This window comes from Carya illinoinensis, chromosome 11 (assembly GCF_018687715.1).
Source record: "Carya illinoinensis cultivar Pawnee chromosome 11, C.illinoinensisPawnee_v1, whole genome shotgun sequence".
NCBI lineage: Eukaryota > Viridiplantae > Streptophyta > Magnoliopsida > Fagales > Juglandaceae > Carya > Carya illinoinensis.
This window is the reverse complement of record NC_056762.1, coordinates 28,434,687-28,451,977: the sequence shown is the minus strand read 5'-3', so window position 1 is coordinate 28,451,977 and position 17,291 is coordinate 28,434,687. Positions and strand designations below refer to the sequence as shown.

Below are 17,291 nucleotides of genomic sequence, written 5' to 3'. Positions count from 1 at the left end.
TTATTCTAATACAAAAATTAATATAATTTTTACAAACATTAAAACGAAATAAAAACAGTCAATAAAACATTCACAAATGTAAAATAAAAAAAATTAAAAATTATATACAAAAAAAATTTTAATTATATAATATTTTTATTTTATTTTTTATTTTATAAAATTTAATAAAATATTTTAATTTAAATCAATGAAATACTCAAAACATCCAAACATGTCGTTCGAAATACGATGCCCTTGTGATTTTGCCGGTGCGCTAACATGGGAGAGGTCCTTTGAGGATGATGGACCTCACCCGTACCGTTGACAAAATTGCCTGTAAATCAGGTTGTCCACCACCTCTTCTTGCTGTCTTTTGTAGCTGTACCCAAAAAAGCCATAAACGCTGACGCTGTCTGGTATATTCCACGGCCGTGTTTTAGTATCTTCGGAGTCTTGGGCCCCATTCCAAACACTCCCTTCCCCCGAAAGCCCATCGGACCTCCGCTCATCCGATTCCGGTACGCTCGCATTCCTCAAAATTTTCGTTTTGTTTTTTTTTTTTTTAACTCTGATTGTGCCTTTATTGGTCATATAATCTATATGATAACGGGGAGATTGTTACTATTAGGTGTAGTTTCCGCCATAATTCAGCGTTGACAGAGAGTTACATGATTCGGGCGACCGGATTAAGTTGAAATAACGTTGTTTATGTTGGAATTGCGGTGAAGATCCCCGCCCCCCCATCTCCAACACCCCCCCCCCCTCCAAAATAAATAAATAAAAAAAAACCAAACTATTACTTTGATGATTTCTGCTGTTCAGATCCAAATTAATTGACTCGTCCTTTCCCTTGATTACGTGTTTAGTTTTGTAAGCTAGATTTTTTTGGTGTATTTTCTCATATTTTTGGCATTGTGTTAATCTAAAGGAAGTGTGTGGATTCGTATACTTTATCTTGTAGCTAATTTTCTTTTTCGACATTTGAATGTTAGAACTCTTTGCCGTTTTTTTTTTAAGATTCTCTGCTTTGTTGTATCTTCAATTGAACACCGATATATGCAATTAAACACCTTGAAGGATTTATTTACCATTGGGGAATAATCTCTATGTCAACCTCATGCAACTAAAACTCCCTTTTCTGGTTTACACGAGTTTACTGAATAATTTATCCTTTTTCTTTGCTACTCATAGATCTGCTTCTTAAAAATCTTCTTTAATAGCGTGTTCTGTTACAGTTGTTCTTCTTTATGAGGTGAGGTAGGCAAGTTTTGATGATGCCGGACTTACCAGGTTATCTGCGCGCCTGCTTGCAGAGTGGCAAACTTGCTTTGTTGGCAATATTGGTCTCTGGAGGAATTGTATTGCAAATTTTGGTAAGTATAGTCTTTTTTTTTTTTTTTTTTATCATATTTGGATTATTAATATAAACTGACGCAAAAAAGTTGTTGTGCCCAAGTCTATTTACCGTTTTTCTTACGTATAATGTGTGATGCTTCAGGCATGTGCTTTGTACAACAATTGGTGGCCGATGCTAACAGGTAAAGACTAAAGCTTTTGCCCTTTGATGTTAGAATTGCATCGATACATTCTCCATATGAGTTGTACCACTTTGGCGCTTCTTAGTAGGTTTTTAACTACAAATATAGGGTTTTTCTTTTTTTCACGGGAGGGGAAGTGGGGAGTGGGGAGGGAGATTGTTGTAACTTAAGGGCTCAATCCAGTTTATGTTAGATACTTCGTAGCTTGATGGTTTTAGTTTTACCTGAATTCCTTGGGCATAATAACTAATTGGTGGTCGAATTCAACTAAAAATATATGATCCTGTGTGGTATAGGTTAAATTTTCTAGGATTGAATTAGATACTGTATTACATGCACACAACTGTTTGTATGTATGCAGAAGCAGATTCGTGCCAACTGTTGTTGCTCATAACTTGCATGTCTTGATTTCATGGATCAGTTCGGTAATTTTTTCTTGCTGCACACTTTGATATGATTTTTTTTTTTTGGGGGTGGGGGAGTAATTCTTCCTTGCCCCTAACAAGCGAGTGCATTGTTTACATTTCAATTCTTCAATTGGATTAATGTTGCCACGAGTGGGATGTAACCAAAGAATTAGCTGAGATTTCTTCTATATAAATGTTGGTCCCAAGAGTAACATTTTCACATTTTTATCTTGCAGTATTGATGTATGTGCTTCTTCCCATGCCTTTGCTGTTTTTGGCGGGATCTGATAGTAGTTCTCTATTTTCTGAATCTGAGAGCGGGCAAGTCCTTTCTTAAAATCTGACCAGAAATTTATTTTGCCATTTTCTTGAATTTCAAATGAAGAATTGAATTAACTGTTTAAATTATTCTTGCTTCTTATTTGGTGATGAAATAGCTGGGTGAATGCGACAAAATTCTTGACTGGAGCTTCAGCTATTGGAAGCATTGCCATACCAGTAATACTAAAGCATGCTGGTGTCATTGGTTGGGGAGCCCTGGCAATGGAGCTCTCATCCTTTTTCATATTTGTATTATCGATCATGTTTTACATTCGGATGAGTGCTGAAGAGGATTACAGTGCGCTTTGAGATATGGCTCTCCGGGAGCCCTTGCTCAATTTGTGTAAAGAAATATCAGTTTAGTTCCATTTCTGGGGATTTTTGTTTCTCATTTTATTTAGCTACATATTTGTCGCTTTACAGTGAGTGATATTTTTTTGTCCATTTATGAGTGCATTTATCAGAATAGATATGTTTTGAAACATTTTGTTGCAAAGAATCTCTGATTTAAGTATTGAAACAAGAAGGCTATCCTTTGGACCTTTGTCCCAGATTGTGCTATTCCATTACAAAAGCACCTGCTTCAAAATGGTTGGTTTTGGCGATGGACTGTTTGTATCAGTTCTTTTCTTTATTCCCAAGAGTACAAGCATAGATTGGATTCAGTTGAATCTAGATGCTAACCTGACCAATTATTTTGTGGGTGGCTTGCCTGGAATGGCAATCTCACTACTGATTATAATTTAAAGTGAGAGCTAAATTCATGCATTCATAATATCAGTGAGCCGAGGTTGTTATTAAAATGTTGTCTGAGCTTGCTGTTTGAATTTGGGATGGTAGGAAGTTGCAAAACTGCCATTATGGAAAGCGATCCCATTGCAATCACCACCGATAGTACTACTGTATCAATGTTATGAACATTACAAATACTAAAATCAGTATATCCTAGCTGAGTTATCATAAAATCATTATTACTATTATAGAGGTAGTCAATCTTCTATAACCCAACCCTATTCCGGTCATGGGATGAACTTATAATCATGGAATTGACTCAATCATAGATTTAAGATTACAGAAACTCTTTAGAACGGCAATCCCGTTTCAAGCAATTAACGGCCACAAGTAAAATACTGACACATCAGCAACCCACACAAAAATTACATGAGGCGCACCGCATGTTATTAAACGAAAAATTAGAGAGAACGTGTGTACCGGCGCAGGAGCTCCTATGGCACGAACCCAACACTAAACAAACACTGTAAAATGGCACTAAACACTTCCAGATCAGATTAAAAAAAAAAAACCAAATGAAAATATTATCAAGCACCAAAAAACCTGGGCATGAAATTGAGGTTAGAAGATATTCTTAAATCTGATTAATTATTACTTTAGAAGAAATATAGCTTAAAAGTTTATGTTTTCACAATAATTATTTTTTTGGAAGAACATCAGCTCAGCTAGGCGTGAGGGAGAAGACACCAGATAATATTTTTTAAATAAAAAAAGGCCAAATGAGTAGATTATCAAGCACCAAAAATTCTGGCCACGAAATCAGGGTTAGAAGATATTCTCAAATCTGATGTATGCTCCCCAAATCAACAACGAGGATAAGATAAGAAAAAAAAGGGTTTCCTGGGAGAGAGAAGAGAGAGAGGCAGGGAGGGAGTGTCGGTTTCGTTTCTCGTGGGTTTCTTGGGAGAGAGAGGAGAGAGGGAGGGATTGAAAGGTTTACGGGATGAAAAAAAAGTTTTGTTCCTCTACAGTGCGGTCACACACTTGTTAATTTGTGTTGTCTAAAATGTCACATTTCTATTGGAGGGCGTTATCTAGGTGAAACCGGTTCAGCCTGTGTGATGATATTATTTTAAGATTATAAGTTCATAATCCTAATTGTTTGCAATTGAGTCGAGTCGGGCTGAGTCGTGAACAAGCGAGCTTGACCCGATTAACATACACATGTAGTTCAAGTTCAAGTAAAGCTCGAGGGTCCCCCATACGAAGTTGTCTCCTACAATATTAACTATGCCATGTCGTAAAACTAGCCCACTCTCCTACCAAGTTCCAGTGACCCCTGAACTCTTTGCAGAATACCCTAGGCCGCTTTACTAATAGTAGCTCAAGTATCGCTCCATCATTAAGAAGATTAAAATTCAGAACCAAAACCGATTAAAATTTTCATCATTACCATCACATCCACGAACCTGAGAAGAATCACAGAAGCAATACAGATAAAACTTGAACATCAGGCCACATTAAGCTTATAAAGCAGCCAAGAACCAAGGAGTTGCAACACTTCTAACTCGAGGTCGTGGGTATGGAGTGCCAAAGGCCCAAAACTGTACGATATTTCAACTGTTGCTGTGTCACTCCTAATTTGGAACTTGTGATTACATTGACGCATACATCATTTATGTTTGCCATCATAAGTTATAACCATTCAACTTGTGGGGTCTAAAACCACTGCCCTAAGTCAACAATCTCAGTTACCATAATAATAATGGCAGATCGCAAAATCTTGATCATACGTCAACTGTTTTACACTTAATAATAATCTCCCCATAAAAAATTAACAGTTTGATGAAACCACGTGCAAATCCATATATTTAAGGTATAGCAAACAAGAATCTCAATGTCAAATTATCCAAGTTATACAAAACAACTGCAAAAGAAAATTCACAACACATCATCTTTCCAGTGAAACAAATGGATCCAAGAAACTCGTAACCAAGAGCCCGCAAATCGTTTCCAGCTAAAGTGCATAAAATGCCTCTGAGCTAACCAAATTTCTTGCAGTTACATTTTTCAACCAGAAAGGCACAAAATTTAAAGCAAAACCCCCTTTCAAGTTAAAATCTATTGAGTAATTATGTAAACAAAGCAGCGATCCTAGCTCTACGAAGCACAAAAAGAAAAAGAAACCAAGAATAAAATTTGACGGCAAAAACGATTTGAATAGAACTAAAAATATGCATTATAAGCCATGTTCTAGTGAAAATTTTAATCCCGCTACATTCTTCAATCACATAGCTTAACCATACACTCATGAACAGAAGTAAATAAAGAGAAGTAGCAAACGTCCATGTTTAATAGGATTATATTCAGAATCCTCTTGAATTTCAGATATGATAAACAAACCCACAAAAGGGTCTCTCTCAGTTTCAGTTTGGAGCCTGTGTCTGTGTCTCTCTCAGAACACCACGCGAAACTGGGGCGCGTCGGAAGCGCTCGCAGGAAGGATCTCCCAGCGGCAGGGCTCGAGCTCGTCGGAGACGGGGCAGTAACCAGCGAGAGTGACCTTGTCGGCTGTGGCGGCAACGGACCCGAACTCGAAGACCGTTATGTCTGTGGGTCTGGGGACCTCGACGGCGCCGTGCATGCCGGGAACTTCGGCGGGTTTCGAGCTGGGATTCTCTGGGGGTTTGGTTTTGGATTCGGGTTTGGGTTGCTCTTGCTGGGGCTTGCCTCTGAACCAAGAGAGAAGACCCATGGCTCACCGACCAGATAAGCGGAGGGTTTCGGCGCTAGTGGGTTTAATACGATTTTGGGTGTTGGGTTTTTAATCCAATGACGTAAATACCCTTTTTGTATAGATCTAGAACGAGGAAAATAAGACTGTAAAATGAAAATAATTTATTGATTTTTTGTCAGAATTATTGTTTTTTTTTTTTATTTGGTTGAAACATTGAAATTGATACGGAAATAAATTTCTGGTGTTTGATTGCATTAAAAACCATGACTATATTTTTATGAATTTATATATTAATACTTCGATTCATACTCATTGTATTAATATACTCTAGAAAATTAGAAATAATTATTTATTTGCAATAATAAAATATTTTAGAGTCGATGTAAATAAGAGTGAAGGAATGTAGCCTTGGAAAGAGAAAGCATGAAAGCGGGAGAAAAATAAAAAAAATCTAATCTAATAACCTTTAAGCTTGTTTAGGTGGAAGGAAAAGCTTAAAACAAGAAGCGGAAATGTGGAGATGTTTGGAAACATATATCCTCTCATCTCTTTTTTTTTTTTTTTTTTTTCTAAATATCATTCAAATGTAAATATTTTCAATTTAATCATTACAATTTTTTAAAATTTTCAAACAAAAAATAATTCAATTTTTTCTCATTTCAAAATAAAAATTATATTATAATAATACTTTAACTTTATACTATTTTTTATTCAAGTTTTTCTTTCTCATTTTTCAAAATTTAATAAATACTTAACTCATAGTTAAAACCTTTAAGGGACAATTCGGAGAGACCTGAGAGGAGGTTTTGATACAAAATGTCTTTTAACTCATCTCATCTATTTTCTTGATTTCTTAGTTTATTTTCTTCCTTCGATGTTGAAAAGTCAGTTCTACAGTTTTCCAACAACTCTCGAGAGACATGCATGGCACAAAAAGACTCTCAGGGTGCCAATCATTTGGAAGATAGTGGCGATTTTACAGAAATCACCGAGCGTGGTCTTCACACGCCACTCACAACTGCACATGGTCCTCACACACCACCATTTTCGGTAGCTCTTCTAGCCACACACACTGGATCATTGAAATTGTCCAAATTTTTCATATTTGACTTTTGTGACTGAAAAGAAACAAACTTGTTGCCTTCATACGTCGTCAAATTGTGACGCTCCCAAATCCCCACGCATGGACACGGAAAAATCGAGACGTCCGGATGATGACAACACGGGTCACCACCCTATCGACGAGTGTCAATTGTGTATAAAAGCAACAAATGTGTAAAAGAAAACGCAGTGAATAACGAAAGTCATATAACTAAATACCAGAAATTTTCTTAGTTTAATACAAAACTGTTTAAAACATATATAATAAAATATTACATAACACAAATATTATTCAAAGCAACAACAAGATATTAACTTCAACTCGGAACTCCGGCGGAGCTGCATCCCCGGGCTCAGCCTCATCCTCCTCCTCAAACTCTGCATTAAAATCTATGGAATCAAAAATAGTGTCGCAGGTAAGTAAAAATCAAAACACTACTAGATAAAAACATATTAACTCAAACAACATGCATGAAAAATGCAATGCACATGTCTCATAAAACCATAATTTTTCCACGCAGGCCAAAAATCCCCTTTGGCCCAAAAACATAACTTTTCCAAATATCCCGCCAAAAGTCACATTTGGCCCATATCCAACTCAAACCATTAACCAATTAATCCGTATGTACCATGACCTCCCTTAGGGGTCATCCGCACACCCTGACTCCTGTGCCACACTGCAGGTAACGACCACGCATGTGACACTTAAACGAGCGATACCCAGTTCTGCACCTCGCGCGTTCGTAGCCAAGCATCCTCTAGCCCTCGCCAGCGAAGGGCTACAGAGTCGGTGCGTAGAGCAATGCCCAGTTCCGCGCCCAGCGCGTTCGTAGCCAAACATCCTCTAGCCCCCGCTCCTGTCGTCGCCCAGCGACAACTCAGGGGACATCACTCAGTATATTAAGCTCCCGAGTGACCAGAGGAACTCCACCGAAATAATAACACATCCCAGCTTAGGCTTGTGAGACACACGCATCCGAAAATCTATTTACGCCAACAAAATAGGATTTTCTCACTTAAAATAAAATGCACATGTATGCAATATGTAACACACGCCTCATGGCAAAAATAACCAAGCAATCACAAACAACTAAAACCAAGCATTCCGTCATCAATCCATCCGACCCCCGAACTCCTTGGACTCAGTCTGGAATCAACCAACCAGCAGATAAATAAATAGTGTAAGAGCATAATACATTTAAATCTAAAAGTATAGTTTGAAAAATATTTACAGCGCTATGTGGTATTTTTCGAAAACTCGCAGCGTTACAAACGGAAGAAGAAAAGTAACGCAACAGTATAATTTACACTGTTGTCGTGGGTAATAAATTACCCACTTTTGAACGAGAACAAACCAAGGCACGAAAGTGATAGGAAATGGTCTTGAGATATTTATGAAACTAGTGGAAATAAGTTTTAGCCGTGGGTGGCGGTGGAAATGGCGGGGGAAGCGGAGAAAGCTCAAATCGGAGTTGAGCTCGTGGGAGCTACTCCGGCAACGGATCGAGGCCAGAAATGGGTGGTTTAGGTCGGCAAGAGGTAGAAGCAGAAGCTGTGAAAAAATGGTGGTCGGAGGTGGTGCAACTATTCCGGAATCTGTAAAAAACCGTGTGGCTTGGATGAGCTCGTGGTGGCTAACGGTGGCTCGAATGGAGGTGAAACTTGGTGGGGATATTCACCAATGAGAGGGGAAGAAAAATGGGTGGGTGGTGTAGGTCACGCTGCTGGCGAGCGGCGGTTCTGGGCTGGAAAGCAACCGGCGACAGGGGAAAAATAGAGCAGGTATCGTGACTTCCAGGGGCTAGTGGCGGCTAACGGCTGGTTCGATAGTTCTGAAAATTGGTGGGGATGATTTCTGGTGGGAGGGGAAGAGAATGGTGGGGGTGGTGCACCACACGACGGCAGGACGGCGGCACATCAGGCAGTCAAAGGGGCGGCAACGGTAAGGAGAAAAGGAAGAAGAGTTGCGCGGGGAGAGAGAAACTGGGAAGGAAAAAGAAGAAAAAGAAAGAAAGGAAAGAAAAGAAGAAAAGAAAAAGGAAAAAGGGAAAATGAAAAAGAGAAAAGAAAGAAATGAGGTCTAATCCTCACTCCGGAAACCAAAAACCTATTCGCCGAAAACGATATTAAAAACTGTAAAACGACTAAATAAATTAAACACAATAGCAAATAAATTAAAAACCAATTTAAATACATTAATTTAAAATAAACAAACCAATATATTAATTAAATTAAAAACAACCATTAAGTGAAAATACATTTAAAAGCGGGTCATCACACAAACTCTACCCAAGGAGGTTCGTCTCTTGAACTCCTTTTATGATGGTTGAAATCCATGAAGCACTGAAGCATATGGGACCATTCAAATCTTCAAGACCAGATGGTTTTGGAGCATGATTCTTCCAACAGCAGTGGAGCTAGTGGGATCAACGGTGTGAGAGGCAGTTCTAGAGTTCCTGAATGGTGGATGTATGCCTATTTGGCTAAATCATACTAATATAGTTCTTGTGTCTAAGACTAGTGTTCCATTCTCTATAAATGAATATAGACCTATATCTTTATGTAATGTACTGTAATGGTTGCTTTTGAACTACTGCATAGAATGAAGACTAGAAAAATAGAAAGAGTTGGCAACATGGCATTGAAACTGGACATGTCGAAAGCCTATAATAGAATATAGTGGCTATACTTAAAATCAATAATGAGAAAGATGGGGTTCAATGAAAAGTGGATTCAACTTATTATGCAGTGTGTGGAAACTGTCTCATATTCAGTTGTGGTTAATGGGAAGGCTGGTGAGAGGTTTTTTCGAACAAAAGGCTTGAGAGAAGGAGATCTACTATATCCTTACCTATTTATAATGTAAACAAAAGGCCTTTGTTCTCTACTAAGCAACCAGATAAAAAAGTGAGTATGGGTGGAGTGACTGCTATAAGGGGTATAACTAAAATTACTCATATGCTATTTGCAAATAACTGAGTGATTTTTCGTAAAGCCAACAGGGAGGACCGGAAGAGGATTCATGATATATTGAAGCTATATGAAGAAGTGTTAGGGCAAGCTCTCAATAGAAACAAAAAAAAAAAAAAAAACCATCTATATTGTTCAGTTCAAACACTAGTGGCATTATGAAAAAGGGAATATTAGAAAACATTGGGGTTGTTACTTGTGGGGACTATGACAAGTATCTTAGACTACCAACTATGGTGGAAAAATAGAAGTACCAGACTTTTAAATGCATTAAAAATAGATTATGATAGAAAATTAATAGCCGAAAGAATGCTTTTTTATCAACAGCAGGAACATAGGTGCTTATAAAAGCTATGTTACAATCAATTCCTACATATATGATGGATGTGTTTCTGTTGCCAAGAAGATTGTGTCTTGAGATTAATGATCTGCTATCAAAGTTTTGGTGGAACATCAAGAAAGAGGGAAAGGTATTCACTAGAAGAAGTAGAGTAGGTTGGGTGAAAACAAAAGAGAGGGTGGAGTGGGTTTTCGAGACATTGAAGTATTTAATAGGACCATGTTAACTAAGCAAGGATGGATGTTATAGCAAAATCCTAATAGTTTGGCAGCAAGAGTATTCCAAGAAAAATATTATAGTAACTTTCAATTTATATCAGCACAATTGGGCTATAAACCATCATTTATGTGGAGGAGCTTATTGGCAGCTCATGCTTTGTTAAAAACAGAAATGGTGTGGAGAGTGGACAATGGCGAGAAAATTTAGATCTGGAATCAGAAGTGGCTTCCTCAATCTACCATTTTCTCTATAAGATCCCCAGTGAACATCTTGGAAGCTACTTCTACAATAAATGATCTGGTGTTAGAAGACCATAATAGATGGAATGAGAAGCTTCTTTAGTATTTTTAGCAAAGAGGAAGCCATCCAAATATGCAGTATACCACTGAGCAAAAATTGGGATGAAAACAAGGTCATTTGGGGTTATACAAAATATGGGAAGTTTTTAGTTCGAAGTTCTTATCACGTAGGGATAAGTAAAGAAAAAGAAAGTCATGGTGAGAGCTTAAATAAACAGTCATAGAGTTGATTTGGGAAGGGATTTAGAAATTAAATATTCCAAACTTAGCTAAGCAATTTCTATGAAAAGCTTTGAACTCTATTTTACCTACAAAGGAAAACTTGTTCAAAAAAAAAAAAAAAAAAAAAAAGATAGTGGAAGATTCTATATGTCCAATTTTCTGCAGGGAAGAAGAAATAATTGCACATGTTCTTTGGTCATGCCCAGTAGCAAGTGATGTGTGGGTTGAGAAGAAAAGTAGTCTGTAGAAGTGAAGCTGTGAGGAGATCGAGTTTTTCCAATTATGGAGAAGGTTACAGAAATGCTTTTAGAAGTCTCAGTTAGAAGAATTTACTACCATCTTCAAAGGACTATGGTTTAGAAGGAATAAAACAATGTTTGAAAGTAATTTGAGGGTCCAAGCATAGTAATACAAAGAGCTTTATCAAATATGATAGCTTTTCAAGAATCAGATGAGGATGTAGAGGAACAACAGGAAACATGAACTTTAAGAAGAAGGGATACTAGATGGCAGCCTCCAACTAAAGGTTTTACAAAATTAAATTTTGATACTGCTATGGATAAAGCAAATAACATGAGGGCTTGGGAGTTGTTGCAAGGAATCATAAGGGTGAACTCTGATATCATTATGAGCCTCGAAGCATATATAGGAAGTCCTAAGCTAGCTGAAGCTTATGCAACATGGAGGGCTATAGAATTGGTCTATGAATTGAATCCCAGGAATGTGATCTTTGAAGGAGATGCACAAAAGTTGATTAATGATCAATAACAAGACTCCTATTGATGTTTAGGTGGGGCAGCTTATCGATAATATCAAAGGTGCTTTGACTAAGAGATCAGATTGGAAGTTTAGTTTTATTTTCAGAGAAAGGAATAGTATTGCTCATGCGTTAGCTAAGAGAGTTTTGCAGATAGAGGGAGAAAGTTGCTAGATTGAAGGTGGGCCTACTTAGATCAATTTAATTGTAAACAAATAGATGACTTGTAATGACCATGTTTCAATTATAAATGAATGAGAGGGAAGTATTGTTGATTAAAAAAAAAAATACTTAACTCAAACTTTTTTACTACTATTCACAAAGTTCTCATTTCATTTCATTTCTCATGCATCTCCTTAGGCACCATTTGAATTGCAAGATAGTTTCATCTTAACATCCAAATACCAAAAACAAAAACACTTTTCAATTTTAAATTTTTATTTTTTTATCTAATAATTACAACGTACCTAAACTTCAACAAAAAAAGAAAAATTCAACTTTTTCAAATATCAAAATAAAAATTATATTTTAACAATATTTTAATTTTATAATATTTTTATTCAACTTTTATTAAACGAAACCTTAATTGCCTTTGAAAGGAATAAGTCACCTTCCACTTTTTGTACATAATTTTTTTTTATGAACTCACTAGCCATTTTTAACTAATAGCTTTTTTTGCCCTTTCTAAATAAGGCAAGAGATGAAAATGTTTTCCTAGAAAAATCTTCAATCAAAAGCAAAACTACTAGATTTAAAACAATTATGAACATATGATTTCAGGTAATGAAACATATCCTGCCCTGTACACGGGATGAATCATTTAACTTGAAATCCATAATAATAAAAATTCAAATACAAAAATCCTCTAAAATTAAATGTTTAAAGAATTCTTTCAAACAAAATAAACTAAACATTGACAATGTTTCTCTTAACTCAGACTAATCCACTTATGTTACCTGACACTTATCTCATCTTTCTCATCTAATTTTTCGTGTCTTATCTATTCCAACTTCACAACTATAAAAAATCATCCGAAAAAACGATGGAAGCAAACGAGTAAGACCACCAACTCAGTAAGCAATAAAAATATACTAGTGTGTAAGCTTGAATCAATTACAGAATACAAAAACTAACAACCTTAAAAAATAGCAATAGTATTATCTAAAACATTTTATTACAATAATAATATAGACAAAAGACATTTGACATAAGCATAACTAATACAATATCATAACATAACAAATACCATGTTTAACTCTTGTGACAGGGTTGTGAAAGCCCCGATAGACAACTGGTTAGAAATATAAGTGAAATCTCCCCCGTTTAAACTAGGCGCGCTAAGTGTGCACACAATAAAGACTCCCGAAGAAAACCACTTTATCTCCAAAGTGGATGCACCCAAAAATAGAGATGTTGGTACCAACAAAATAGCAGAGTCTACAATTTTACACCTATTATAAGGCTAGAATAGAAGCAAAAGTAGAATGTTATACCATAGGGTTTTCAGAAGCAATATCATATTACAACAGAGTACAAAGAATGCTCCTTTATGCACCAGTCATGATAGAAATATTTTATTTTCTTATTCAACTACAAAAAATAGTGTTGAAAAAATTTGAGATTGTTCTTATAACAAAATATGTAATTTTTTTCATAAAATCAATTTCAATCAGTTTTTTTGCAAAGTCTAGCATAGGAGCATTGCTTACTTAAAATTTTTAACTTCTCTGAATTTCCCCACAATAGTACCAAGCAAATATTGATCTTCACTTAAATAATTACCACTACCAAATTGAGAGCAAGGTATTTTTCCAGAATATTCATTTCATTGATCATGAATTACATAATGCCTTTGTGCACAGTATAAAGGCATAAGGAATACAGTAAACAGTACAAAAAGGAATAAAGTTTGTTACAACCTAATCATTCTAGAAATAGAAAAAGTAGTAATTCTAGAATTTTTAATTTTGCTGTGGTGGCTTTTGCTGCTTCTTGGTTTTTTGAGTAGCCTTATCTTGATTTAGGTTAATACGACCCCTCGAGTCAAGTGGGATGCCAAGCACATGAAGACTAGATCTAAGAATGGAAAATCTATCAAACACCAATGGTTTAGTAAACACATATGCACTTTGATCTTTTGCTATTGCAGAATTGAACTTGTAAGATTTTGGCAGCCAATCTATGTCTCACAAAATGAAAATCTATATACATGTGCTTTGTAAGAGAGTGATACACAGGATAAAAGGTGAGATATGTTGCCCCTAGATTGTCACACCACAAAACAGGGGGCTATGAAAGAGAGAAACCAAGCTCTTTTCTCAAAGTTTGCAACCAAATAAGTTCAGCAGTGGCATTAGCCAAGGATTTGTACTTGGCCTCAATATTGGACCGTGCAATAGTATGTTGCTTTCTCAAACTCCATGAAATAGGATGATTGCCCAGAAATATACAGAAGCCACCTATAGATCTCCTGTCATTTAGGCACCCTGCCTAATCTACATCAAAGTATGCATGCAATGTGAATGAGGATTGTTTTGAGAGAAATAGACCAAAATTGATTGTGGACTTTAGGTAACGAAGAATTATTTTTACTGCAGTCCAATGAGAGAGTTTGGCTTCATGCATAAATTAGCGTACTTTATTTATAACAAAGGAGACATTTGGTCTTGTTAATGAGAGGTACTGTAAATTGTCAACAATGCTTCTGAATAATGTGATATCTTCAAAAGGTGGAGAATCAAATTCGGAAGGCTTTGTTGAAGCTGACATGGGTGAAGAGATGAGATTGGTAGCACTCATATTGGTCTTTTCCAACAAATTTGAGATATATTTTCGTTGGCTTATAAGGATACCATCTGAAAGATATTCAAGTTCAAAACTAAGGAAATATGATAATCTGCCTAAGTCTTGAACTGGGAAGGCTTGACTAAGAGATGTGATGAGGCTATCAATAGCAATTGATGATGAAGATGTAATGATCATATCATCGATATACACAAGAATAAACATGCAAGCTAAGAACGTGTGCATAATGAAAAGGGAAGGATCACCCTTTGATGCATAAAAGCCATAATGAAACAACCAAGAACTCAGTTCCAAGAACCATGCTCGGGGAGCCTGCTTAAGGCTGTAAATGGCTTTGTTCAATTTGCAAACAAAATGAGGCCTCAATGGATCAACAAGACCTTGCGGTTGTTGCATAAAAATTGTTTCAGAAAGCTTACCTTGAAGGAAAGCATTCTGTATTTCAATTTTTCTAAGGCACCATCCACGAGCAGTTGCAATTAAGAGAACTAACCGAATAGTTGAGGGCTTTACCACTGGGTTAAAGGTTTCAGTATAGTCAATATTGATTTGTTGATGAAATCCCTTAGCCACAAGCCTCACTTTTCTTCTTTCAATGGGACCATCGGATCTTAATTTTGTTTGAAACACTCACCTGCAACTGATTACATTAGAAGCAGAGGAAGGAGAAACTAGTATCCAGGTGTTGATTTGAACAAGAGCTTGATATTCTTGAGACGGTTTGCCCACATGCATGGCCGAGCAACTTACAGCTCAGGCCGAGATGTATGTGGCCAGGATGCTTTGATAGTTGTCAATGAGGATGGTTGTGGGACCTATGTTCGTGTAATGGTTGAGGAAGACATGGTCGAGTAACTCCAGGTGGTCGAGGGAGGCTTAGGCTGAGTTACTCATTGTAGCAAATGAGGGAATTGATGGGGCCAGCGGGAAAGGTCCCACTAGCATTCTCTGTCTTTGAGGGTCAATACGCTAGCAGCAAAAATTGATGGTGCATCTAGTTGTGGCTACTTGTGAACTTAGTAGCCCATCAGCAGCTAGCAGGTTGCAACCCACCAACCTCTAGGTGCTCGACGGCTGGGAACTAGCGAGAGATGCTGTCCGCGACTTCATCTAAGAGTCAAGCACGTTTGCTAGGATTGTGTTGGTAGGCTTTACATGCCCGCCACGGTGAGCATCTCGATCAAGTGTGCCTCGGATATGGGTGTTTGGATAGCCATGACTTTTCGATAACGGAGAAGACGTATCAAAGATAGAAATCACTAGCGACCCCAATGTTGGCCGAGTGGCTTCCCCATGCCCCCTTGTGGCTAGTGAGATGGATCTTGTAAGCCCATAGACATTGCATGGCATGAACAAGGGGGTAATCTTCGCTAGTCCCTTTCGACAATCCAATGGCATGGTCTTCGGCAAGCGGGGTTGTTGCTTGTGAGGGGCAACGGGCAGCCAACCCGCCGTTGTGCATGCCATGCACAAGTGGGTGTGTGCTGTACGTGCACTGTGCACTACCATAATCCTTAATCTACTATGTCTTTCGTGCACAAGGGGTACTTATCTCGTATGCACATTGTGCTTAAGTGCTTAAGTGATTGAACAATCATCTTCTGATGGAATGGGCAAGAAATTGTATCTCACCCATTCCTTCCTTTTATCCAAAATAATGTGGTAAAAAATGATGATAGGTAAGGAGTTGAGGGAAATTTATTTGTTTGTCCAATGGTGTCTTTGAAGCCAGGAAATCTTCATTCTCCTACTTTCGGTGTATAAAATTAGTCGAATTCCATATATGGCGCCATCTGTTAATGCTAAAAAATCGCACAATAGGTCTGAAGGGGAAAAAAGTCATTCACGATCCACTGTGATGATTCGAGTTTCGATCAGTATGGTTTGGAGCCCCCAACGGCAGTCCAGTTTGGTTGTACAGCATCTGTAAGTATATCCATGACAGTGAATGAGAGTGTCAAACCCAAAGTTTCAAGTATCATTTAATTATATACTAACATATGAATTTTGATAATAACAAATAAGTTCAAGTTTAAATGAGTCTCAAGTTCAAGTTATATAAATAATGGAGTCAAACACATCAACGTATAAAATATGAGCAAGAAAGGAAACAAGCTTACAGATAAATCTCTTAAAGTAAATTTTGTATATCTCTTTCAAAACTCGAAATATGATTAAGGTTAAAAAAGAATCTTTTCTCATAGAGCATTAAATTGCATTTTTCATATGTTTATGATATATTTGAAAATTTGAATTTTTAAAAAATAATTGATTGTCATATATCAGATGTGCATAATATGATTAAAAGTTTGAATTTTGAAAATTTGAAAGATAATTGATTGTCATCTCTCATATGTGCATGGTAGGTTTGAAAATTTTAAAAAGTGATTGATACTCTTTTTGATAATTGTAAAAAGAAAAAAACTTTTATTTAAAAATTTTGAAAGTAGTTGATGCTATTTTTTACAATTGCAAAAAGGATAACTTTTAGTGAAAAATTTTGAAAAAAAAAAATACTTTTGTTGTCATATATGAAAAGTAGAAAATTTGGTTAGAAAATTTTGAAAAGTAAATGATATTGTATTTGATAATTATAAAAAGGAAAAACTTTTATTCGAAATTTTTGAAAAATAAGTAATGTTCATTTTTTATATGTGAATCTTTTTAAATTTTAAACGAAGCCTTGTATATCTATAAATAACGCATTTGAGATATTCATACTATATACATTAACTAGAAGCTTTACAATGTAAAAATGTCTACATTAAATTAAGTAAACAGAAAATAATAAGGCTTTGAGCTACATGCAGTGTTTTAAATTTCGTACCGCTACAGATCGTGTTTTAAATTTGGTACCATACTGG

The 17,291-nt window shown here is 36.5% G+C and overlaps 2 protein-coding genes across 3 annotated transcripts; one reads left to right on the top strand and one right to left on the bottom strand.

Annotated features, from left to right (window-relative positions):
- Window positions 1-218: 218 nt before the first annotated feature.
- On the top strand, window positions 219-2,796 carry LOC122280529 (vacuolar protein sorting-associated protein 55 homolog). Of its 2 annotated transcripts, none has more exons than XM_043091470.1 (5): window positions 219-497; window positions 1,215-1,352; window positions 1,478-1,517; window positions 2,161-2,245; window positions 2,362-2,796. In XM_043091470.1, the coding sequence occupies exons 2-5, from the start codon at window positions 1,251-1,253 to the stop codon at window positions 2,552-2,554; spliced, it is 420 nt and encodes a 139-aa protein (XP_042947404.1). In that variant the 5' UTR covers window positions 219-497; window positions 1,215-1,250; the 3' UTR covers window positions 2,555-2,796. The 2 variants fall into 2 exon arrangements, with proteins under 2 accessions (XP_042947404.1, XP_042947405.1); XM_043091471.1 differs by having other exon boundaries at window positions 1,200-1,352.
- Window positions 2,797-5,192: 2,396 nt separating this feature from the next.
- On the bottom strand, window positions 5,193-5,778 carry LOC122280649. The gene has a single exon (XM_043091627.1). It carries the CDS (start codon window positions 5,730-5,732, stop codon window positions 5,433-5,435), a length of 300 nt encoding a protein of 99 aa, XP_042947561.1. The 5' UTR covers window positions 5,733-5,778; the 3' UTR covers window positions 5,193-5,432.
- Between the last annotated feature and the right edge of the window lie 11,513 nt (window positions 5,779-17,291).

Coding starts and splice junctions, on each gene's coding strand:
- LOC122280529 (XM_043091470.1), top strand. CDS start 1,251: ATGATGCCGGACTTACCAGGTTATCTGCGCGCCTGCTTGCAGAGTGGC. Junction 1,353..1,477: donor GAATTGTATTGCAAATTTTG/GTAAGTATAGTC, acceptor GTGATGCTTCAG/GCATGTGCTTTGTACAACAA. Junction 2,246..2,361: donor TTTTCTGAATCTGAGAGCGG/GCAAGTCCTTTC, acceptor GTGATGAAATAG/CTGGGTGAATGCGACAAAAT.
- LOC122280649 (XM_043091627.1), bottom strand. CDS start 5,732: ATGGGTCTTCTCTCTTGGTTCAGAGGCAAGCCCCAGCAAGAGCAACCC.